At 42.4% G+C, this 25,589-nt stretch overlaps 1 protein-coding gene across 1 annotated transcript in view; it reads left to right on the forward strand.

The window, feature by feature from the left end:
- Positions 1 to 25,589, forward strand: part of POU6F2 (POU class 6 homeobox 2) — a gene marked incomplete at its 5' end in the record, with an annotated part of 481,865 nt that overhangs the window by 207,714 nt on the left and 248,562 nt on the right. Inside the window, 2 exons of the mRNA XM_081244434.1 lie at positions 17,941 to 18,032; positions 20,830 to 21,058. Coding sequence (XP_081100560.1) covers positions 17,941 to 18,032; positions 20,830 to 21,058 — 321 coding nt within the window. The remainder of the gene's footprint in view (positions 1 to 17,940; positions 18,033 to 20,829; positions 21,059 to 25,589) is intronic.

The following is a 25,589-nucleotide window of genomic DNA, read 5'->3' on the forward strand; positions in this document are numbered from 1 at the left end:
CTGCCACCTAGCAAGAACTTACTAATATCGTGAAGGGTGGATGATCAGAGACTAGAGTTAGGGTCCCAATTTTCAGATGAGGTGGCTAGAGCTCACAGTTGGTATTGGATTTGGAACTCAGACTCTGACTTTAGGACTCAGAATCCCACAAGAATAACTCCCCTACAGAAGGACCTGATTGCTCCTGGAAGCAAGTGCAGATAAACGGCAGCTGCAGGAAAGTACAAACATATTTGGCTACTGTGAATAATGCTGCAGTGGACATGGGAGTATAGATTCTCTTTGAGATCTTGATTTTGTTTCCTTGGGGTGTATACCCTGAAGTGAGATTGCTGGATTGTATGGTAGTTCTATTTTTAATTTGAGGAACCTCCATACTGTTTTCCATAGCAGTTGCAGCATTTTACATTCCCATCAACAGTGGACGAGGGTTCCATTTTCTCTACATCTTTGCCAACATGTGTTGTCTTTTTTTTTATTACTTTTTATCTTATAAATTGGAGTATATCAGATTAACAATGTTGTGATAGTTTCAGGTGCACAGCAGAGTGACTCAGACATACATATCCTAACAGGTATGAGATGATATCTCATTGTCCACAATAGCCAAGATATGGAAACAACGTAAATGTCCATCCAGAGATGAATGCATAAAGAAGATATGGTGTGTACATACAATGCAATACTATCCAAAAAGAAAGAAATCCTGCCATATGTGACATGGATGGACCTGGAGGACATTATGCTAAGTGATATAAGCCAGACACAGAAGGACAAACACTTCACGATTCCACTTATATGAAGTATCTAAAATGGTCAAACTCATAGAAACAGAGTCGAATGGTGGTTGCCAGGAGCTGGGGATGGGGGAGGGGATTTTCTCCTCAGTGGGTAAAACGTTTCAGTTATTCAAGATGGATAAGTTCTATAGGTACTACATCGTGCCTGTAGTCAACAATACCTTATTGTGTACTTAAAATTTTGTTGAGGGTAGATCTCATGTTAAGTGTTCTTACCACAATAAAGTAAAATAATATAAAATAAAATGAAATAAAACAGAATAAAATAGTAAAATAAAATAATGAAATAAACTAAAATAGAAAATACAAACAGAATCCAGGCTGGGCTCTGAGCAGTCGTTTGCTGTTCACTCACCCATAAGGGCTGTCACCACCTCCTTTTTTGCTGTTGTCCATCTGGTCCTTATTTTGAGAGTCCACCTATATATACATCTGTGCTTAGGATCCACTTAGGAGCTAAGTTCTTTTTTGGATTCACATTCAGGTGCGACCCAGCCCATGTATAGATTCTTAGGGATCAATTGCACCATTTTGGCCAAAGCCATGACTGCCAGACATTGCCCTGAAAATCATACCTTCCACTTGGGAAGTATAATTTCTTTCATCCTTCTCTACCCTAGCTCACACTTGACTGCATGTGCTCTGTCCTGAGCTCCCTCTCCCCTGGGTCTGAGCTGTGAGCACTGCCTGTCATCCCCCTGCCCACAGAGCCTCTGCAAACCTCTAGGGCAGGTTGCCGTTGGGTCCTGCTCCATCCTGTCTCTGTGTTCCTCTCCCCACACACCTGCGGGCTCTACCCTGCCCTCGAGGCAGTGACGATGTCTGAGGCTAATGGTCAGCATCTTTGTCAGATCAGACAGCTGTGGCCACTGTCCCCAGGCCTGCTGCCTGGAGCACCGCCCACTCTGTGGACTACAGCCCCGCTGGGCGACACACTTAGCAGTGCGGGCCCCAGCGTAGGACTCGGTCTCCCTTGAAATATAATAGCAATAAGAAAGCTCACCTTCATTGAGTGTTTACTATGTGCCAGGAACTTTAATTATGTGGAGTAATGTACTTAGTCCTCACTTTATGAGGGAAGTCCCATTTTTATTTCAATTTTACAGATGATGAAACTGAGCAGAGAAAGATTAAGCCACTTGCTTGAGGCCCCACCTCTGGTGTGTGGTGGAGACAGCGGGCAATCCAGCTGCAGAGTCTGGGCTCCTTCCCATAAGGCTCTGCAGCTCCCTTACACCTCTCCCTGGGGCCAGCCTTTACCACTGAGAGGTCTCCTGATGGAGGTGTCACCTTGCCCACCTACGCCACCCCAAGCCCTTACCACCCCCGTCTGCAGACCCAGCTTTCTCTCGGAGAGCTAGAAGCCAAAGATGGGGGTGGGTCTCCAGTATTTACAGGTCTCACTGCCATCAGTGTGTAGGTTGGATGAGAGACAGGACAGATCGGAGGTATGGTGACTGTGTCCACGGTCTGAGTGACAGTGAGGGCAGCTGAAGCAGAGAAGGGGGAGTGGTCAGCAAGGCTGGAGTGCAAGATGTGGGATATGGTGTCTGGCTGCCTCTGGGAGTGAAGCAGAGGGACCAGGCAAAGAGATTTGCTTTTGGAGCAAGTTAGGAGGAAGCTGAGCTTTTGAGAGGGGAGATGCTGAGTTTTTTTTGGACTTGTGGGAAATGTGCTGTTTAGAAACGCTGGGCAAGAACTCAGAGTTTTTAGACGTGGCAATTTTGATTCAGACGTCATCCTCCTTGTCCAGTCTTCCTGCATTTTTTTTCCTGTACCTGAATTCATTCGTGGATATTGGTTGCACATGTCTGATTTTACAGGCTCCTCTAAAGGGCGTCCTCTGTGGTCACATGTTTTCCTCTCTCCTTCTTTATCAAGATCACTTGTGATTGGATTATCATATGTCAATGTCATTTGTAATAATGCTGCAGTAATAACTCATAGTGACAACCAACTTTGTTGAGCATTTATTTTGTGCCCGGCACAATACTGGGCTCTTTTCTTTCAGTAATCTGTTTCCCTATCACAACTATAATACAGGTGCCATGACTATCTCCATTTTACAGCTGAGGAAACTTGAGATCACAGAGGTCGAGTAACTTATCTAGAGTCACACAGATAGCACAGGTGAAGAAGCAAAGATGAAAACGCAAGTCATTCTGACTCCAGGCTGTATTGTCGGAATATTACAGCCTGGCACACACAGGAGGCCTTGGTGTCCTCTTCCTGAACCCAGTTTCACAGACAAATCAGACAAGGCCAATCTGACCAGGATGGATCAGGACAAAACCAAGATCACCCCATAGCCCCTCTGAAGACAGACAAAACGAGAACATTGTCCAGACCACAAAATGACCAACTCTTCACCCATCCTGGCTAATATGAGTGAATATTGCTCTTTTCCCAATTATGACTTTAACCCCACTCTCTCTTTCCTATCTTCTACACAAGAACTATTAGAATATTCAATCATAACATAGCTCTGACTTCCAGATAGGGTCCAATCCAGAGCAAAGCCCCACTTCTTCAAACCCTCTTCAGAGTCACTCAACACAAGCCCAAATCTATGTCATCTCTTCTTACTGTGATGCCCCATGGTTCCCCAGGGTGTGCATTCTCCCTCCTGTCAGTGAGTCTATAAATCAGGTTCAACTACATGGTGGTCTTTGGCTGAAGCATGTAGATATACCTAAACTCTCCTCATTATACACATTCTTAGATTTGCAGACAGTCCATAGATTTGCTTATGGTGCAGCTTGGACCCCAAAACTTGACCACATGTGGGTTTGAATCCCAGCTCCTCTTCCTCCTCCTCCTTAAAAAAAAAAAAAAAAAGCTGTGGATGTATGTCTGTTACTTAAATTTTCTGACCTGAGTTCTAATATCATGGGGCTGGTACGAAGATGAAATCAGGTGACATATGTAGAATATTCTAGTCTGTTGCCAGACTGATGCTCTACAACTGTTAGTTTCTTTCCCCGATCCCTTCTTTTTTTTCCTTTTTTTTTTTTTTTTTTTTGCGGTACGCGGGCCTCTCACTGCCGTGGCCTCTCCCATTGCGGAGCACAGGCTCCGGATGTGCAGGCTCAGCGGCCATGGCTCACGGGCCCAGCCGCTCCGTGGCATGTGGGATCTTCCCGGACCGGGGCATGAACCCGCATCCCCTGCATCGGCAGGCAGACTCTCAACCTCTGCGCCACCAGGGAAGCCCTCCCCGATCCCTTCTTGATTGAATCTATTTCTTCTTAATAAGGCATTTTGTCATATTCCAGTCATAAAAGTCTGACCCACCAAATCTTGAGGATATCTAGAGATTAAATGTAAAATTTCCAGTTTATGCTATCGCTTGTTCTCTGTGCCATAATTTATAGATATATAAAGGCCAATGAGTACTAAAGTATTTTATTCATTCTGAGATACACAGCTTTCCTCCTCATAATTTAATGTGACATCTTAAAGGGAAAATTTGAGGATAAAAATTGGGGTGTGTCTTATAATCAGTGTCATGTCATGGTTTAATGAGCAGCTTGTTTTCTTTCTTAGTGCAACATAAAATATTCGTGAATTTTACATCTGTAGCGTCCTAGATTTGGTACATATTTTAAAATGACTGGACAGTGCTACTTCCACTATGTCACCTTTTCACTATTGAGTTAGCGGTCGGCTCTGTTTTCTACTTCAATGCGGACACTACCGTTCTAAAGCCAAATGTAAACTCAAGAAGTAGATTTTTAAAGTATTTGGACTTAGAACCTTACCGTTATAATCTTGAGTCCAAGTCATGTTTCGTAGGCATAATTTTTATAATGAGCTCTGACACAGATCCAAAAATAATATAACAAATGGAAATTGCTATGCATTTGATCCTATCATATAATGGAGTTAAAATAATGATAAAAAAAACAATCTGAACAAGTTCTGTGAAGCTTTTGTTCTATTTGACTTTAAGTGGAACAAAGTCTTCCGAACAAGAGGACAACAAAATAATGCTTTGCTAAACGGATAAAAGAATATGACCTAAGTCTATTAGTGATAGAACACTCTATGAATGCACTCAAGTTAATAGCATCTTTTAGCAATAGATACTTTTTCAATTGCAGTAATGCTAAGAGATAAATAGGCTAAGTGAGAGAAAAATGGTCAGAGACACATGAATTGGACTAGTTTGGCTGTTTGGTTTTTTATAACCAATTCTTGGGGGGGCGGGAGCGGGCGGAAATGTAACCAACAATCTATTGATGGGTCATTAGTTTGAGTTTTTGTATTCTAGATCTACTTCATCTTATTCCAGATGCAGTGTTTCATTACCCCATCTCCAAAGAAGGTTTTGCAGCACTTGGCAATTTGTACACAGTGAGTTGTGTGACATCCTTTTCTCTTCCTGCACAATCTTGTGCTGTTGCGCTCTCATAGACGCTTTATTACTGTAACGGCTTGCTAACTAGGTGTGATGCTACAGTTTCATGCAATGTAATTCCTCTGGGGGTGTTTCCTTCCTGTCCTTTGCCGAGTTCTAAGTGACCCCACTTTCACCAATCTTTAGCTGCATGCAAGAGTGATTGCAAATTCTACCCTTTCAGAGTATCTGTGTAGAAATGCAATTTTATTTCAGCTTTAAGGGGTTTAAAATTTTTATTCCTCCTTTTTAAAGTGGCACTCTGGCTACTTTTGCAAAGAATGTGGTGCTCTCAGGGTAAATAACTGAAATATAGAGGCCAGACTCTTATCTTCATGGGCCCTCACCATGGAGAATCAGAGATATGGGTATGGAAGGAGGAAGTGTCAGGAAAATCATCATAAATCACAGAGCAAGGGTATTGAGCTACATTTGGCATCAGTTTTGCTGTGTTTTAAAAAGGATAAATATGCTTCCCTTTGAGAACGTAGGAACAGCACTTCCCACTGTGAGCCTCTTCACTGGGAGTCCTCCCACCGGGTTGCACGGGGTGAGACATGCTCTAGGGTTATTACTGTGATTGAGAGTGTGCCTCTTGAACGTTTGCTTTTCCTACATTCTCACCTGCCCCCGCCTGACTTTTGTGAGAAAGGATGTAACAGTCCACTGCCAATGTCTGCTAAAAGTTGGGCGTTTTAGGTGCATGTACACTTTAAATGCCACCCAAGGGAGGAAAGGAAGGAAGGAAGGAAGGGAGGGAGGGAGGGAGGGAGGAAAAGAGTTGTAAACTCAAAACCAGTGCTTTTCACACTTTACTGTGAGTATGAATCCCCTGGGGATTTTCTTTCAATGCAGATTTTGATTCAGTGGGTCTGAGACCCAGGTGGGCTGAGACCTGCAGGTCCGCCTTCCTAGCAAGGTCCCAAGTGGTGCTATGCTCCTGGCCCAGAGATCTCGTGGAGACCCTAAACTACATACGGCTGTCATTCTGCTTGTTACGAGCATTTTGTCAAAGGAGACCGGGGTGCTTACTTCTTAGGAACTGGTCAGGGTATGTCTGGGGAAAAAGTGGGGCACAGGAGCAGCCTGTCTCCTCCCATCATGTTCCATTTTCCTTTTTCCACCACCCACCTCCCAGACCTGGAAACTAGAGGTCTCCGGAGCCAGGGTTCACTGGGTACAGAAGAAAATATCCCCCAAATACAGTTTCTATCATGGTGTGGGATTTACTGTGTTCTGTCTCCCTGGAACGTTTCATTTGATACCTAGGGTAGTGTACGTGCTGGAGTTGGATGGAATTTGCATCAAATCCCAGTGCTGTTGTTCATTAACTGTGTGACTATAGGTGAGTTGTTTAAGCCGTTTAAACATCAGTTTCCACAGCTGTAAAAGGAGAATGATAATCCTGATAACACAGGGCTTCTTTGGAGATTTAATGAGAAAATGTAGACAAAATACTAAACAAAGTGCCTGGCCCGTAGTAAGTATTTGGTGAATGCTTATAAAATATTTGAGCAGTGGAGTAGTCTAGCTGATACAGATGTGGGCCTTCCATCAATCGGATAGCCTGGGATATAGTCACCTCTCTGTCACTAACTAGGTATGTGAGTAATAAAGCTTAGTATCCTGTATAAATGGACATAATAATCATAAACACCTTACAGGGTTATTGTAAGGGTTGATAATATATGCAAAGTAATTAATGTATTACTTGGCACAAAGAACTTTATATATAAAGAAAATTATACTGATGTCTCTACAAAAGGATAGGCAAAAGAGGAATTATTTATTCAAAAGAAGAAACATTTTAGGAGTGTTTGGTCAGATATTTCTTATGCCTGGCGGAGTGAAAGGAGAGGGCTGCTGTGAGTCCTCACATCCTACCAGGTTGACCAGAAGCTGAATGCTCTGTGACAGACCAGTGTCCCTCTGCAACAAAGCAGACACTGGGCAAAGGGAGAAGGAGAAAAAAAAGTCCGATGCAATGAGTTTTTCATTAGTCTGAATTGCTTCAATTTAAAGGATTTTCCTTTAGACAGAGAACACATTCTTTGGTATGGGAGAAAGGCTTTAAAATACCTTTGTTGGGGCCTCCCTGGTGGCGCAGTGGTTGAGAGTCCGCCTGCCGATGCAGGGGATACGGGTTCGTGCCCCAGTCTGGGAGGATCCCATATGCCGCGGAGCGGCTGGGCCCGTGAGCCATGGCCGCTGGGCCTGCGCATCCGGAGCCTGTGCTCCGCAACGGGAGAGGCCACAACAGTGAGAGGCCCGCATACCGCAAAAAAAAAAAAAAAAGAAAGAAAAAAAAATAATACCTTTGTTGTAGGATCGTGAGAGTGCATGGCAGTTTAAAAAAATGTTTTTACTTGGCAAAATGAAATGCCGAGATCTTTCTATTCACGTGATCATTAGCGGTCTTCTTTAACTGGACTGCCCTGTGAAGTCTCAGAGTCTGGGAAAGTCAACAGTCTGTGATGATCTAATCACCTGCTCTTCACAGTCACCGCGGATCGAGGGCCACACGCTTTCTGCATTGAGGGTCTCCGAGATCTTGTACCGCGTATGTCATCAGAAGCGACTGCACCCAGAGGCCATCATTTCCAATTGAAATAATGATTTCTTCCGTGGTGGCTCATGGTTAGATCATATTCTGAATGTCAGATCAGCAGCCTCCTTGCTGCTGAAAGGTTGTGTAGAGTTCAGGTCTTTTGAGGGCATGTAGGTCTTGGAGAAGAGGGGAAACATACATCACTGTGGTTTCCAGCTGACTTCAGCCTAAGCCAGGAACTTGAGCTCATGTAACCACGATGCAGCGCTCTCTATGTCACCCTCACCTCCTTCTCAGACTTGGGGTCCAGGTATCTGCAGGCTCACCTTGCTTTATTGTGCTTCACTTTAATGTGATTCACAGCTACTGCAGTTTTTTTTTTTTTTTTTACAATTGAAGGTTTGTGGCTACCCCGTGTTATCAGATGATGGTTAGCATTTTTTAGAAGTATTTTTAAATTACGGTGTGTACATTTTTTTTTTTTTTTAATTATTTTATTTATTTATTTTTGGCTGCATTGGGTCTTCGTTGCTGCACGTGGGCATTCCCTAGTTTCGGCGAGCGGGGGCTACTCTTCGTTGCGGTGCCCGCAGCCTTCTCATTGCGGTGGCTTCTCCCGTCGCCGGAGCATGGGCTCTAGGTGCGCAGGCCTCAGCAGTTGTGGCCCACGGGCTCTAGAGCTCCGCGGCATGTGGGATCTTCCCGGACCAGGGCTCGAACCCGTGTCCCCTGCACTGGCAGGCGGATTCTCAGCCACTGTGCCACCAGGGAAGCCCCGGTGTGTACATTTTTTTAGACGTAATGCTATTGCACACTTAATAGACTACAGTATAGTGTAAACATAACTTTTTTTTTTTTTTTTTTTTTTTTTGTGGTACGCGGGCCTCTCACTGTTGTGGCCTCTTCCCGTTGCGGAGCACAGGCTCCGGACGCGCAGGCCCAGTGGCCATGGCTCACGGGCCCAGCCGCTCCGCGGCATGTGGGATCTTCCCAGACCGGGGCACGAACCCGTGTCCCCTGCATCGGCAGGCGGACTCTCAACCACTGCACCACCAGGGAAGCCCTAAACATAACTTTTATAAGCACTGGGAAACCAAAAAATTTGTGTGACTCACTTTATTGCATTATTTGCTTTATTGTGGTGGTCTGGAACTGGACCCCCAGAGTCTCTGGGGTCTGCCTGCATTGGGGGCTGCTCAGCTAAGAACCTCAATAAACTGAAAACAGTTTAAAAACTCATAATGAGACTTTTGATGGGGCAGCTCTGTAGGTCTGGGGGGCCTCAAAGAGAGCCTTGCAGATATTAGATACAAACTCAAGTGTTGCTATAAGAGGCTGGAGTCTGGGCTGTTGCAAAAAGAATCACAGTGACCTCTACCCTACGGCTTGTCCCCCCGTTACTATAACGAAGGTAAGAAAAAATGGACTAGTTCCCCTCCCTTCCGCCTCATCCTCCTGCCCCAACACACACACACACACACACACACACACACACACACACACACAATTTTACAGCAGATTAGTTATCAGCTTTGACCATTTTTCAAGCATATTTAAGGTCAGTTCTCAGTAATTCTTGCACGTTTTACCATGGGTAGGTAACTTGAGAGGACCTTAAAGCTAGGCCAGTTATTCCACCTGAGAGTGTCTTGATCTCATCCCCTTGTCGTCAAACTTGGCAGCTGGTCAGGAGGGAAAAAAAAATCTGTGTTTATTGTTAGTGAAAGTGTAACATTGTTAGTAAAATAGGTCTACAACTGAAAGAAAAGACATCTTTTCTATGATTTTTCTTTTAAGGAATTCATGCCCTGTCTCCCCATTTTAGGGACAGGTAACTGAGAATGGATAGAAAACAAAACAAAGTTTTATCTTACTTTTCCAGCAAATGTGGTCACTGATAATAACATGATGATTTGTAAGTTTGGTTTCTTATTGGGGAAAACAAGCCACATCTAAATTCCTCTATAGACATAAACACTCTTATCAGAATTTACACTGATTTGGAAGATGGCTCTCAAAGAGTTGTAGGTTTATATGCAGTTTTTAAAACTTGAGGACCCTTGATGAGAAGGTCCCTTGGGCAGGGCCTGCTTCATGGGCCATCAACCACTGCAGGCACACAGGGCTCGCCACCCAGCAGGGTCCCATATTTGGAGTTTAAGGCTCTGAGGTCACCATCTTGAGATTCTTAATAATTTATCTTTGAAATTGTGTTTTGTGAGTCAAGTCCAATGGGACGACAAGAGCATGGGGTCAGAGGCAGGGAGGCTTGGAGCCTCTGGCGGTCCAGCCAGTACCTCCCTACCTCTCAGGACCGGGCAGTTCTCAGCCACCTGCTCTCTGCCCTGGGTGCCCCAGGACCCCCAGAAGCTGGAGTGTAGCTGTCACCTTCTCTCTTCTGCCCTTCTCAGTGTTCTAGACTCAGGTGCAGGGAGAGTCATAGGATCAGCATGCAACTCATCCCATCCAGGTGTCCAGCGCAGCCCAGCAAGGAGGTTGCAATCCCTTGAGTCCACCCATCTACCGTGGTTTAAGGCAGCAGCCCTGGGGAAGGGGGAGATTGACTTCCCAGCCCCAGGTTAGCGACTTGGACTTGCATTTGGCACTGAGCCCCATAAATTATGTAGCCAGCCCGCATGTAAGGTTGAGCATAGATGAAGCGTAGAATCAAGCTCCCTGCATGGGCATAAAAACATAGGGTCTACACGACCTTTGTGTCCAGGGGGCCCGTACCAGGGTCCTATCAGTAGGTTGAGAGCAAGCACTTCATCCCTGGATGCAGTGCAGTGTTGAACCTGGCCCCTAGCAATGACCTTGTCAGAGGAAGTGTCCCTTTCCTCGGAGAAGTGTGTTGAAATTAGCAAAGCTTCTTAGATCAAGAAGAGCATTTTAAAAATGAGACAAATCATTTTCAGGTGGTTTAAAATCTGTTTCTAAATTGTTTCAGCACACTCTGATACACATCTCCAACATTTTAGGAACAACTTACCTAAACACCAACGTACATACATAATACATACATACACACATACATGCATACATACACACATGCCAAGGCTCAGAGCTGACCTGCAGGAGATACAAAGGTGAGTGAGAAAGAATCTTTGCCCTGAAAGCATTTATACTCTTGTAGAGACAGCAATGCTCAAGCATTGATCCGCACCCCAAAGCCCTCCACATGCCAACAGTGTGTTGTGGAATTTTGCTTAAGTATATTTGATGACTGTCTCTTTTTTCATCTCTTTCTGAGAGGAAGCATTTACAGAAATTGAGAACTTCATTGGCCTAGATATCGCAGGAGTTCAGCTCTGCTTTTATGAGATGGATGTGAAAACAAATGATAAAAAATTGTTGGAGGAAGACTGAAGGGAGATATAGGAAATTTTGAGAGAAAAAAACGTCTTTAAAGGTTTCCAGAGCACACATAGACTAAGTCTACTTGGAGGACTGAAGCAAATACTGAATAATTTTGGTAGATATTACAAAAACATCTTCAGATAAGTCCAAATAAGGGATTTTGGGGTTTTTTTGTTCTGCTTTACCTAGATATCTCGAATCTCCCTTTGACTTTTAATGCTTATGTACAGCCTTTAAATAAAGGTCAGCATTTAAAACCACCGAAGAAAAAATAAAATAAAATAAAACCACTGAGGACCTAGACCCCTCACTCAAAGATAACTGGATTTCCCTCCATCAAAGGCCAGATAAGTCACCTGCTAGAAGAGTAAAGGAATCTATTCTTCCCATTAATGTCATCAGACATTTACTGTTCTACAGGCCGCAATGGGTGAGGTTACAAGTACTTGACAACAGAACTTGCAAAAATGCACAAATCCTAAGTTAATTAATGAATGTTTAATTTTCAAGTGTGGCTTATCTCTTTAGAGTCTCCAATTCCACCAGGGGTCTGTATAGTGTTCTGGACGTAAATACATGTGTGGCCAGTATCATAAAGAAATCTCAACGGGCGATAAAAAATGGCAGACAGTGGCAGTGACTTTGAAAAGATTTTTATAGACACCTCCACTCCCTCCTTGGCATTTAGTAACCTTGACGAAATTGAAAGAAAGGGACGTTTAATTTAGAGGGGGCTTCTGCCCCGCTTAGCTGGGTTCACACGCCCAACATGAGATCATAATGCATTCAACTGTCCATCTTATAATCAGCAACCTCTGCCTCACCTCACTCCCCAGTGAAAACAGCAAACAGTGGGTAGGAAAGGTATAAATACCAGAAAAAGCTGAGGGAGCCCTGTGACCTTCTTGTGATTGTTTGTGCTAATGCATAACGGACAGAAACCCAAACTCTCCCTCTGAAGAATCGATCTGTTCAAAATGCATTGGTCGTGAATGAGGGAATCTCGTGCACTGAATATTGGAGGATGGCCAGCTGAAAGTGGAACTGGTGTATTCCGAGGAGCCATTCATATGTGCAAGTCTGTTTTCTCCTCAACCTGCCCCAGCCCTTGTATCCTCTTTGCAAAGGCAATGGGGTAAGGATCCAGAAAGGAGTATGCCCTCTCAGGATTAAACATGTTCTATTTGTTTCTTAAAATGACTTATTTGGAAGAGTCAACTCCAAAAAGACAGGTGTGGGCAAGGGGTAATGGTGGAGGGGGTCGCATTTAACACTCTATCCTGGAGTGCACATCTGTTTCACTCTTAGAGTTGCTAAGAGGTACTGAGTCTTGTTTGCCTCAGTTAATCAAAAACTCTTCTACAAAAAGAAAGCTGTTTTCATTTGCAAAGGAAGACTGACTTACTATGAGGAATGCAGTGATGGTCATTCAGGAACTCTGACCTTGACTTGGTGGGGGGGCAGGGTGCAACTTCAGAGGCTCCCCCAGTCAGGAAGTTACTAAAAGTTACTAGGGTATCACTGCCCCCACCGCAGCTACCTAGATAGCTCAGGCTCTCCAGAGCAGAGAGAGCTGTCAGCAGATGTGCAGAGTTTGCATACAAAGCAGCACTGGAAAGATGGTGTCGACTGGACCAGTGCTCTAACAAGCAGGCAGTTTAACAATTAAAATTAAGTTTCATTGCAGTGTACCAGCCAAACTCCTCATCAGTCTTTCAGTGTCTCCAACATTTATGACTTATCCTTTCCTTAGCAGACTTCTGTCAGGGGTCCCTGTGTTTTCAGAAGTGACTTCTATTACATAGCTACTTTATTTTATTTTATTTATTTTAATTTCCTGGTCATCTTCTTATTTATTTTTAAATTAAACACTCAAAAATTAAAGCCCAGGGCTTCCCTGGTGGTGCAGTGGTTAAGAATCCACCTGCCAATGCAGGGGACATGGGTTCAAGCCCTGGTCCGGGAAGATCCCACATGCTCTGGAGCAACTAAGCCCGCGAGTGACAACTACTGAGCCCACGTGCCACAACTGCTGAAGCCCGCGCACCGCAACGAAGAGTAGCCCCTGCTCGCCACAACTAGAGAAAGCCCACACGCAGCAACGAAGACCCAACACAGCCAAAAATAAATAAATAAATAAATTTATTTAAAAAAAATTAAAACCCATTAATACATTTTGATAATGGAAAAAAACTGAATGAAGATCCAAAACTGTAAACGTTATAGAAGACTAATTCATTTGCTTTTCAGTCAACAACATTCATTAGTTGCTACTGATAAAGTGAGAAAAGAAATAAATATAATGTAGCTATTTTAAATTTTTGTATGATCCCTTTTATTTATTTATTTTTGGCTGCATTGAGCAGCATTTGGAACTTCCCTGACAAGGGATTGAACCCGAGCCCCCTGCAGTGGAAGCTCAGAGTCTTAACCACTGGGCTGTCAGGGCAGTCCTTACGATCCCTTTTAAAATCAGTTTTTACTCCTTGAAGTACCTGTGAACATTACAAAATAGATGCATCTGACATAGATTGCTAAACTAGAAGGCCACCAGGATTACAACGGAAGAATGCGCCAGGTAGAGGAGCTTGGAGGGCCAAGGGAGTAATGCTGGCTGATGACCCATCTGCTGTCGTAAAACTAATTGTATGTGGCATCCTCAATGCAGGGGAGATTCATACTTGCCTGAGCAGCATGTAAGCCACTGTTTTCTCCCCGTGGTCTTCTATCACCAGTGGAGTTTTATAAAATGTACACATGAGCCACCCTCTGGCTGCTCTGAAAGTAGCCTCATGAGGGATGTGAACCTCTGTGTGTTCAGGAAGCTCCACAGACCATCCTGATTCATAGGCCTGGGTAAGAGCTGCTGGTCTAAGCTATGGTCTGGGTGAGAATGGGGGAGCAAGTTGCCAGTATCTTTGTGCCATATTACCTGGTCATGCTACCAGGGACTAAAGGGAGGGTTATCCATGCACATCTCACTTCATAGGCTCTTTAAAGACCTGACCATTTAGTTCAGATCCAAACATTTATCAAATGGTACAGAGCACGCAGTTAGGGTGGTGTGTGAGGAAACATGGACAACACACACAGGCATGGGCGTTTGTGTTGAGTTACTTGGGGCAGGTAAATATGATGGGCAAATTGAATAATACTAAATATTGTATTAAATATAAATTAAATCTTACTAACTAATGGTAGTCAAGAGAAGGAGCACTTTTGTGACAAGCATGCACTGTTCCAAGACATTTACAAATATATGTGCTCATTTAATCCTCACCATAGCAACCCTATGAATGACATACGATTATTTTCCCGGGTTTTTACAAGAGGAAGCTAGCGTATATATAAGTAAACTGGAAAACCAGCCCAAGTTCACCCAACTAGTTAAGGGGCAGGGCTAAATCTCAATGCAAGGTAAGTTTCAAATTTAAGAGTCCTTGCTTTTAACCTTTACACCAAACTGCTTTTAATATCTAATTTAATAAAAATTGGAATAGATAACTAATAAGGACCTACTATATAGCACAGGGAACTCTACTCAGTACTCTGTAATGACTTATATGGGAAAAGAATCTAAGAAAGAGTGGATATATGTATATGTATAACTGATTCACTTTGCTGTACAGCTGAAAGTAACACAACATTGGAGTAAATCAACTATACTCCAATAAAAATTAAAAAAAAAAATCAGAATTACAGTCGAATTTTCTAAGAAGCTAATAATTTAGAGATAATTTCCAAAGTTTATGCTACATAAGAGTAACTAGTGAAGTGGATGCCCATACCTATTTTAAAGGAATTATACCAGCCCCCAGTTAAAAGCCCAACCTCTATTTCCATTGAGTGAATATTCAATCAATGTGAATGATGCCTACATTAAGAGCTGGGCATAAAGCAGTAAACCAGTGAACACAGGATCTGCCCTCCTGGAGCTCACAGTTGCTGCCTAGACTCTTAAATTCAGAACAGGCCACAGAGAGCTTTCTGGGCTTCTTTGATCTCCTTGATCTCCTAGCATATTTCCTAGGACCCTGATCGGGAGGAACCTGCCCAACCCATTTCAGTTCACATTTTCGTATCTGTGCCCGTACCTAACCTCAAATTCTCTGCTAACTTACGGCTGAGCGCTGCTTCAGAGCTCTCTGAAACTCTTAGCCAACGTCATTTATTCATTCTGATTATTGGATCCCCCTTCTGGCTCTGAGAAGGCCCCTGATTTGGGAGCCGCCTTATGACCCAGACAGATTAGTTTATGGTCTTACAAGGTTAAGTGTGATACATGTGTTTGGGGAAAATGGAGATGTGCATTAAGAAGAAACATTACTTTTTGATCCAGGCAGGAGAGCGTACATAATCTCCTCTAGAGCCTGTGAAAGACTTCATTTTACACATGAAATTGTGTGGGATTGCCCTGGACTGCACTGAACATGGTTTTTGAGAATAACCAGCCTCAAAACAAGCTGCTGTGCACTGGTGAGAGCCTCCAGCAACAGAGAATATAATGTAAGCAAATGTAATCTGTGTCAAGTTACAGGTAACAAAGACACAGTCTTGTTGACACAGTGCCTGGATGGGAGAGATCCCAAACATTACCACGCTGTGTCATTAGGAACAAAATCAAAAAGTGAGCCTGGTATGCATGAAAGAAGTATGAGACAGAAGGGCCTGGCATAGTATAGAAAAATTTTTTGATTAAGATATATGTTTTTTAATTGTGTAAAAAGATTTTTCTCTTTCTCTGTGCATTGTCAAAGTTTTTCACAGACATAAAAATCCATGTCTGGCAAGCATAAAGAACAAACCCATTTTTTTAAAACATTTTCATAAACTAAACCAAAGCAGATTTTGAACCATTTGAGAATTTACGTTAATTGACCAAAAGATCACTTTGGGACCTGGTTAGCTCTATAAAAGTAAATAAAACTCTACTGAGAATTCTAAGGCAAAATAGGACTTGGGTCTCTAAGAACTGAAGTTGTGAGATTTACACTGCATAATGCACCTCCCAGTTTAAAATGCCCTGCTACTCAAGCATGATAAATAAATCAAATATAAAAAATTTAGAAGAAAGGTCTCCTGCATGTTATGGGGAAATTGTGGGCATCTTATGATGGGCCATCTCTACCCTTGTTATTAAATGACAGCGATCATTAAAATGCCAAACATATTTTGACAGAATTCACTTTATAAAATGTCAGCAAGTCTGTGTTTTTATTAGTTTGTTCCAAATCAATTTAGAAATTTCAATAGAATGCTTGTAAGTATTCCCCAAGCAATGTCCATTCTTGACTTTCGGCACAAAAAAATATTACAAATTAATCAGATTTTCAGATTTCTGCATAATGGCTTTGCACATTTATTGCTTAATCCTATTATAAAATGCTGTTATGATTGACACGTGGCTGTGGAGATAGAAGTCAATTGAATAATATGTAGCAGTCAATTTTATTTGTAGCTTAATGTGCTGAAGTATTTTTTCCACATTTCCATTATTTATAAGTCTGTCCCTTTGAGAATATATAGAAGAATTTGTTTTAAATGAGCTAATAATACCTTCTTTAAAATTTATAAGTGTGACAGAATCATATATTTTTTTTTCTTGGTCATCCATGGCACGCCAGTAAACAAGGTTTGAATTGTCTTCCACTTGCTATTCATAGGACAAACATCAGGAAAGAGGATCTTGTTAAGGATGGCTTGGAATTGGATTTCAATCACCAAGAAAACCAAAGCTACCAACTAAGACCCCTCAAAAATGGCTGCTAGCTTTATTTATTTGTTTGCTTGCTTATTTATTTATATATTTATGTTACTGCCACTATATCACCTTCTATGGTTTGTCCTGAAACAAAGCACATAAGCACACACAGAGAAACAATAGTGTTTAAGAAAGTTTGAAAGATCTGCTGTTTTGGTGGAATTTCATTTTTCATGCTTTAGCATCCAACAGGATTCTAGCAAAGGAAGTACATTATTGTCTGTACTCACCACAGCGGGGATCCCTGGGGCTAGTGCAGGGGTAAGTCAGCACTCAGGAAATTTGCTGAAGGAGATGCATGTGTTTTTTAGGACATAAGGAGCCACCCACAAGGACCTACCGTAGAGCACAGGGAACTCTACTCAGTATTTTGTAATAACCTATAAGGAAAAAGAATCTGATAAAGAATGTGTGTGTGTGTGTGTCTGTGTGTGTATATACATATATATGTATGTATGTATACATATATATAAGTATATATGTATGTATAACTGAATCATTGTCCTGTACACCTGAAACTAACATGACATTGTAAATCAACTATACTTCAATTTAAAAAAAACAGAAAAGAAAAAGGCTTTGTTTTTAGGAAAACTCATCCATAAGATTCAGTACCTGAAGTGTGTATGGAGAAAGGGCTTAAGGGTACGAAGCCATATTAAGGGATAATATAGATGTGCTTGGTCGTGTCTGAGATCACGCTTTCTCTGGCTTTGGGAAATTAGATTAGCTGTTGCCCGCCTATGCATAAAGGATGCAGTTTCCCACACCGGGGCCATGTTGGCACACCCCCTGCAAACTGATGTATAATGCAAGCCTATTAGTGCGACTGATGATGGTGTCACTTTCTCTGCTGTCACAAGCCTTCTCCCTCCTAGAATGACTTTGTCCATCCCGAACGTCCGTTAGCATAATGTATGCAGTTGACAAGTGATTTGAGTACTGGAGCTATTGGTAAAGCACTCTGGCATATCATCTGTGCCTTAATGTTATGTGACATCACAGGAAAATGGGGTCATGGGCAGTTCCCGGGCTGGATCTTATATTAAGGGTGCGCTTCTCTTTTGAATTCCAGGGGCCAGAGGAAACCCGGCGCTGTCAGACCCAGGCACCCCTGAACAACACCAGGCCAGTCAGACCCACCCCCAGTTCCCGGTTGGGCCACAGGTCAGTGTCTCTCAACTGCTGCATGTAGGATGGTTTAACCATATAAATAACCAAATAAATAATAATGAGTTAAAACCAATTAACTCCAACAGAGCAAAGATGGTGATAAATTTTTGTGTGGGAAACTGTATGGCTACATTATTTATTAAATACCATCAAGAAAAAAAATGTGTTAGCAGAACTCTTCTCTCTCTTTAAAGGGAATGTTGATTTTAATCATTTGGAAACATTTTTTCTTCTTAAAACCCACTACAATTGTGCTGTTGGTTATCATGCAGTTTTCTGGAAAGTAAAACTTTAATGACTGGAGTGTGAAGAAAATTAAGTTATTTCAACCTTACTATAGCCGTTTTTGAAATACAAGATGTGATTTAATTCAAAAAAGTTAATGCAATTTTAATGCAAGTTCAGCTTATTGGGTTTGACAATACTGTACATCATATATAGCTCCTGCATTAATAAAGAAATACATTCATTATTTTTTAAAGTCCAATATATGTTTTTTTGCAGCCTGGTGTGGTTATATGGAGATGTAGAACACAATTGTAAAAGGCTGGGCTTTTTTTTTTTTTTAACCTCTGTCATTTAGTGTGAAGTTCTCAGAGTTCACCCACTTTTATAGAAAAAGAAGTTGATCCTTGAGCCTTTCTCTGTCTTTGGTTGTCATTGTGGTTCCAGGAAATTAATCATTTTCAGCACTTTAGGGCTCATCAGTTCCAGGCTTGAAAACCCAAGTTTAGAGCTTGAGTTGGTCTTGACTTTCTTGTTCCAGCCCCTGCCAAGTCTCTCTATGGCCTCAGATTCCAAAGTCCATCTCAGAGCACGAATGCCTCTGTGCTCCAGACAGAAAGCCTGGGTTGATGCCTGATCTCTTATGGAGCCTTAGAGGCAGTTTGACTGGGCATCTCAGAAACCAGCTTCTGAAGGCCATGCCCTTTCTAATTTCATGCTCGTGACATTGTGTGTGTGCGTGTGTGTGTATGTGTGTGTGTGTGTGAACATACCGGGGTGACAAACTCCAATGCCTCCAGGTCAGAAACATAGCACAACAGACCCAGACAGTGAGAAGCAGGGGACACTGGGACAAAGTGGACAGTGGATACCCTGCTGTAAGCCCATGAATTCAATTTAAAAAATGCTGCAGGCCCCACCATCCAAATCTGTGGCCTGCATACAGTCTGAAGACTGCCCATTTGCCTTCCCTTTCATCATGGTATCACTACTGGCAGTGATATGATGCCAGCAATCTGAAGCTTATGACTCAGCCATCCCTCATTCTTCAAATAAAGCCACCCCCCTTCTCCGAATCTGTTCCATGTATTGAGAGGGAGTGAAACATGGGCTCTGGAGCAGCCTGGCTGGATCGGAATCCCCCCACCCCTCTGGATATGTGACTTTGGACAAATAACTAACTCAGTATATCATTGATAGGACATCGGAGTTCATACACATTAAAATAGTGCCTGGCTATTAAATATTGGGCTTTGTACTATACCTACACTGAGTTACCTTTTACTTTATAGAATCATACTGCGTTAAAAACAAAAAAGTTGAAACTGCCCAATGAGAGTTTTTTATCAGCTCCTCTAGAAGAAAAATGGGCATGGGATTAGATCTTAAATGGCTCCTGCAGGGGTGCAATGAAAGTCCCGGATGAAGGATGCTAAGATCAGTGACCCTTTCAGTCATCTGGCCTGATTGGACAAGGAATCCTTCCTACATCATCCTGAAGATCCCCACCTGAGCTCACACGTGAGCTCAGATACACCTAGTGCCCAGAAGTGCACACCTATGTGGCTGCCTTTCCATATCAAACAATGGCTATTGGATAGTGGATATAAACATGTGTTTTTAATGTCATTTTAACAGAACAAAGAATATTAGTGTAATAACAAAAGACATTTTTTAAAGCTTTTCAAATTTATCCACATCAAATATTTTTGTTTTTCTATATTCCTTTTTAGATCTTGTCATTATACATATATAATTTTACCATTTAATAATGCTTTGATCATCACTTGCTTAATTATTATCCAGTTAATTTTATATATTCTCATAAACATTTTCTGTTTTTCTAGAGGTGTCAGAATGATCCATTTTAAAGACTACATAATATCTTACCAAGTTTAGTACTATCGATATAACAAACTGGTTTTCAACATTTATGTATTTTAAAATGTAATGCATATTTTCATTCATTTATATATTTTTTAAAAATTGTGTCTTCAGAAGCATATCCCAGGAGTATATTCTAAGTCAAAAGGGGATGAATATTTTTGTAGCCCTTGATATGGACTGCTTTCCAAAATGTTTATGCCAGTCCACCTGTCCTAAATCCATATAATGGTGTCACTACAGACTTACCAGCGTTGCATAAATCTTTTGCATTATTTTTGCTAATTTAATAGATGAAAATAGTATTTCATTGCTCTTCTGAGCCAATAAATTCCACTGATTCCAATGAGTTCTTTTTGGAAAAACAGGATAAATTAGCAGAGAGTTTCAAATATATGAGAGTAGGATCAAGTGAAAATCCGTGGAAGAATAATGTATGTGTAGGGTATTACTTTGAAAGGTATTTGAGCTTTCCAAACCAAATGAAATTTTCCTAAAAGATTAATGAAATACAATTTCAATTTTTTTCCTAGAAGTCAATCTTTTTTTTCTGGAATAAAACATGTCTCTTTGCTACTTGTTCAGGAACTTTCTGACCCAGCTTAAGTGGAAGAAGAATGCTCTAACATCCCATGTCTTGGTTCCACTGGAAAGTGAGCTGGGATTTTGTGTTTCCTTGCAGCCACTTCTGACGGCCCAGCAGTTGGCCTCTGCTGTCACCGGTGTGAGGCCGGGAGGCACGCCGGCCCTCAACCAGCCTGTTCTCATCCCCTTCAGCATGGCCGGACAGCTAGGAGGGCAGCAAGGGCTGGTCCTCACACTGCCCACTGCAAATCTCACCAACATCCAAGGGCTGGTAGCAGCAGCTGCAGCTGGAGGCATTATGACTCTGCCACTGCAAACTCTACAAGGTAACCCACCGTGTCTCTGTGTCATGTAGGGCTCCATCCACTGGCCCGTGCTCTCTGAAGTGGACAAGTGCCCTGAATGTTGAATGTAGTTCAGAGCTGCTTCCACCATAAAGGCTATGAAAGGCTTATGTAGGAAGCAAAGTTTTCAAGGTGTCTGTGAATCCTGAGTTTGCTCAAGCCATGGGCTTTATCAGTCCTCATGTCTTAACATTGACTTGAAACCTTTCAGGTCTTGTGGAAGCATTTATGAGCAATCATTGCGTGACACATCAAAAACTTAGATGTAAAATGATTGTGATGTTATTTGAGGACCCGGATTATAATCTCATGAGTTCTTCAATTTAGCCATGTGCAAAGAAAGGTTAGACATTACTTGTTTGTGTGTGAAGTGTTTGGAACATTTCAAGTACAAGGTATCATTTGGAATAATTAACTTACTATTTTTCTTACTAAGTATATTTTAGTTATAATTATTAAACAAAAATTATGTTATTTGAGGTCATATTTTGTAATGAGAAAAATAGACTTATATATAGAGCTCTTATCTTATGTAATCATGGGCATATAATAAGAGTTGGACTCTACTCAGGAAGAGTAGTTCTCTTGATATAACAAAGGTTTTAACTTTTCTTTAAAAGATTTGTTAACACTGACTGATAGACTGATTTACAAAAGGCTGTCAGAGGAAGAACTGCTATGATGGAGAAGCAGCTTGAATATGATGAGGATGCCTAAAAAAAGGAAGACAAATTTATTTTGGACTGGTCAAAGGAGTTGTTTTCTCCACTGATATAAATGTTAGCAATTAAATTTTTTTTTTTTTTTACAGAGTGAGAGTTTGGTTGGGCAAGTTTTCATAATAACAATTTAAAGTACTTTTTTAGTTGGTCTTAAGTCAGGGCTCCTTATAACCTATTAAAATGGTCAGAGTGTCAGTCCATAGATTAAGGAATAGACCAAGTAAGACCTGGTTAACTCTTGACCCAAACTTCTTTACACACCCTATGTTTTAATATCCCATCCATTGTTGCCACTTCTTGACTTTCACTTTAATGTTTAAAACAAAGTCTCTCTTATACCATTAAATTGTGCCAAGAAACCTGCCATTCATAAATCATGCATGCCTGGGACATGCTAATGCACAAACTTTGCTAGTTTCAAATCTGAGAGTGCCTGGGAAGCCAGGATCTCAAGATTAAGCAAATAAGGCAGGAATAAACAAGGTGAAAGCAAAAGCAACAAAGTGTAGGGAGAGGCTTTTTAATGTAGGTGGATGATGAAATCTTAATGAAGAAACGGGCATTATCAAAATGCAGGCTTCCATTTGGAACATTTGCCCTTATGGGAATATTGAATGTTATAAATAAACATAAGCTCACAGAGCTCCTAGGTCATGAATTAATCCTGCTTGGTTAAAGTGGATGCCAAAGACAGAGTCCAAAAAAAAAAACAGGCTTGTTATCTCTTTATTAAGGTTTGGTGTTCTTAGGATTTTAGTACCTGGTTATTTTTAAGGGTTCAACATGAGTGACTGGTCAAATGTGGACTTCCATCAAAATTTTCTCTCTTTTTTTAAAAAAAATCAAATTTAATATTAGTTTATAGTTTGGAATTTGGTTCTTTTTGGCACCTTTGGTTTCAGAAAATGAATCCTAATACTGGTATCCTGATTAAGTAGTTTCAATAAGAGTATTAGCTCTTTTTATCCCCTGGTGCTTCTCACACAATTTCCCTGTTGGCCTCATCTTCAGAAGAGTATTGGAATTGATGGTCAAGCTCTTGTCTACTACACAAGCACAAGGGGCTATTTCTCCCTTTGTCTCCGTCTTTGAAATTTCAGTGATGCTGGAGGCGAGTCAGGAGGTCATTACGAAAACACCTCCCAGCTGCAAGTCAGCCAGTTATAGGAAAAGCTTCCTACTTATTCTTAACCCTCAAGCTCTTCCTCCAAACACCTTTTTTCTTTGATATCCTTATGAATGAATCCCAACTCCTAAATTACTGTTACGGTCCAGGAAATTTCTCCCTTCCAGTTTCCTTCAGCTTTTTGTTCCTTTCATATCTTCCCACATAAGTTCTTCACCACCCAGACCTCATTAGTCTGAAAAGGGACCAGCCATCCTGGTTTGCCAGGGACTGGGGGTTTTCCTGGGGCATGTAATTTTCACCGTTGAAACCAGCAAAGTCCCAGACAAACCAGAAAGAGATGGTCATCCTGCAAAAAGTCCAAGGGCAGTAAGGATGGGAATCAGCGAAACGTCTCATCTCTGCAAGGTGTCCAAGATCAGTGTCTGCCACCTGAAGGACAATGCCGATCCGTCATCTTGTTGGCCAGCAGACAACCCAAGGATGATCTCACCACCTTTCGGAAACCTACTGTGGCCCTTAACAATCCCTTGGCCACGTCTACAGCTTGTGTAGCTCCCCAGGTTATGTCATGGAAGGTAGTGGGACTCAGGATGGTGGGTGATGGCGGGTGGCAAGAAAGTCATCTGCAGGGGTCCTGGTTGACTTTGAGACTGAGCCAGTCCTAGAAGTCCTTGAGTCTCATCCTTTTTCAAGGGTGGTGTTCCTGTAAATGGGTTATAATACCGGAGAAGGAGTCCTTACACAAATCTATACAACCAGCAGGGTAGAATGCTCTGTGCCCTCCCCATGGCCTGCTTCTAGACAATGAAAATGGAACCTCAGTCCAAGGCTTTTAAGAATCTTTTAAAACAACCAGTAAGTCTGCCCACCTATAATAGCTAGCCCACCTTCTCGCGTGATTTTACAAGACAGATTTGCTTCGTCAGTGTGAGGGGAAGAGACTGAATGCTCAACACTTCTGAAGTAGGACCTGTTTCCATAGGAGGCACTTAGTTCTGGATGGTTCCCCTTTTCCTCATTGTGAAGCATTAAGATTTTATTCACGGGGCTTCCCTGGTGGCGCAGTGGTTGAGAGTCCGCCTGCCGATGCAGGGGACACGGGTTCGTGCCCTGGTCTGGGAAGATCCCACATGCTGCGGAGCGGCTGGGCCCGTGAGCCATGGCTGTTGAGCCTGCGCGTCCGGAGCCTGTGCTCCACAACGGGAGAGGCCATGACAGTGAGAGGCCCACATACCGCAAAAAAAAAAAAAAAAAAAGATTTTATTCACGAAATAAGTCTGCCAACTGGAATTGTCTTTGATTATTTCCCAACTTTCCTGCCCGGTCCTTCAGCCTATGCATTCTTCTAGCTCAAAAGCCACAAATTTGCTAAGAAAAAAAAAAATGATACCAGTTTCTTAATGGTTTGGAATCCCAGGAATACATTTTCAAGTATCTTCCTCTTTACTAAAGGGCTTGAGAGCCGGTTCATTTACGTTCCGTATCAAGTGACATGGAATAGCTCTCAGAGCCTCGGAGGCCGGGATCCCTGCATGTATTTTAATGAGCACTAATGACACGTTACACGAGAGCAGCTCCTCTCTGCTCAGGCAGCAGGGGTCCCATCTCAGTCTCCTTCTCTGTGCATGGTCCCCAGACTGGCGGCATCAGCATCTCATCAAGGCTCCATCCCAGACACCCTGAACAGAATCTGCGTTCTTAAAAGGAGGCTCCTGTGCACACTCAAGTTTAAGAAAGCCTGCTCCAAGGAGCTTTTTCAAAACTCTTTTGGGCCTCCCCCACTACCTCCAGCAGCGTCCTCCAGACTCCCAGCATCTTAGGGTCACCGGGAGCCATGCAACTGTGATAAGCACCGTCACTAATTCTCCTGATCTCCCTCACCACCCCAGGCCTCTAAATGACGATAATGACCAAAAGGAATAACTTATTTGAGAACGTGTCCGCTTCTGTCAGGACAGTTATATCCCCAACACCAAGAGGTATTCCCTTGCATAATTAAAACACAGGGAAGCCCTTGTTCTGAGATTTTATCCAGAAAAAGCTTTGCATCCTGAAAAAGAGACCACATTGCCCTGCAGGAAACCCGTCTGCACAGCCTGGGGATTGTTTTCCCTTTTTCTTCAGATCCTTCCGAGAGACAGAGAGAGACAGAGAGAGACAGAGAGAGACAGAGACGTGCACTGCTGTTTCCATTATAGTGTCTTCTTGTAAGGAAACAGACGGGAGTGAGGAGTTAGAAATCGCTCCGAATCCTAGAAACAGCCCTGCAGCCCAGCTTCAGGGAGCCTGGGACGAGGTTTGGGGATTAGAGAGTCCAACAGAGTCCAGCCAGTGAACTCACAGGCTGCAGGCTGCATCATTGTCCCCTCTGAGCAGGCAGGCATCTGTCCCCACTCCCAGGTGACTAATAACCTGTCTCCTCTCTTCCACGCCTCCTCCTGTGACTCTTCTCTACCAAGTTGGTTGACTTTTAGCTAACCCACAATTTTGGTTCACTCACGTTCCATTCTGTCTCCTTGGAGTCCATGCATCTTCCCAACTCGTGAACCTCTCAGGAACTCTCCATTGCTATCTCTCCCCATCATCTCTGTCTTTATCCCTATCTCCACGTCTATCTAAAATTCAAACTCCCCAAAACTCACATTCCTGTCAGGCTGAGCCT

This window comes from Mesoplodon bidens (assembly GCF_964165515.1).
Source record: "Mesoplodon bidens genome assembly, chromosome: 9".
Classification (NCBI taxonomy): domain Eukaryota; kingdom Metazoa; phylum Chordata; class Mammalia; order Artiodactyla; family Ziphiidae; genus Mesoplodon; species Mesoplodon bidens.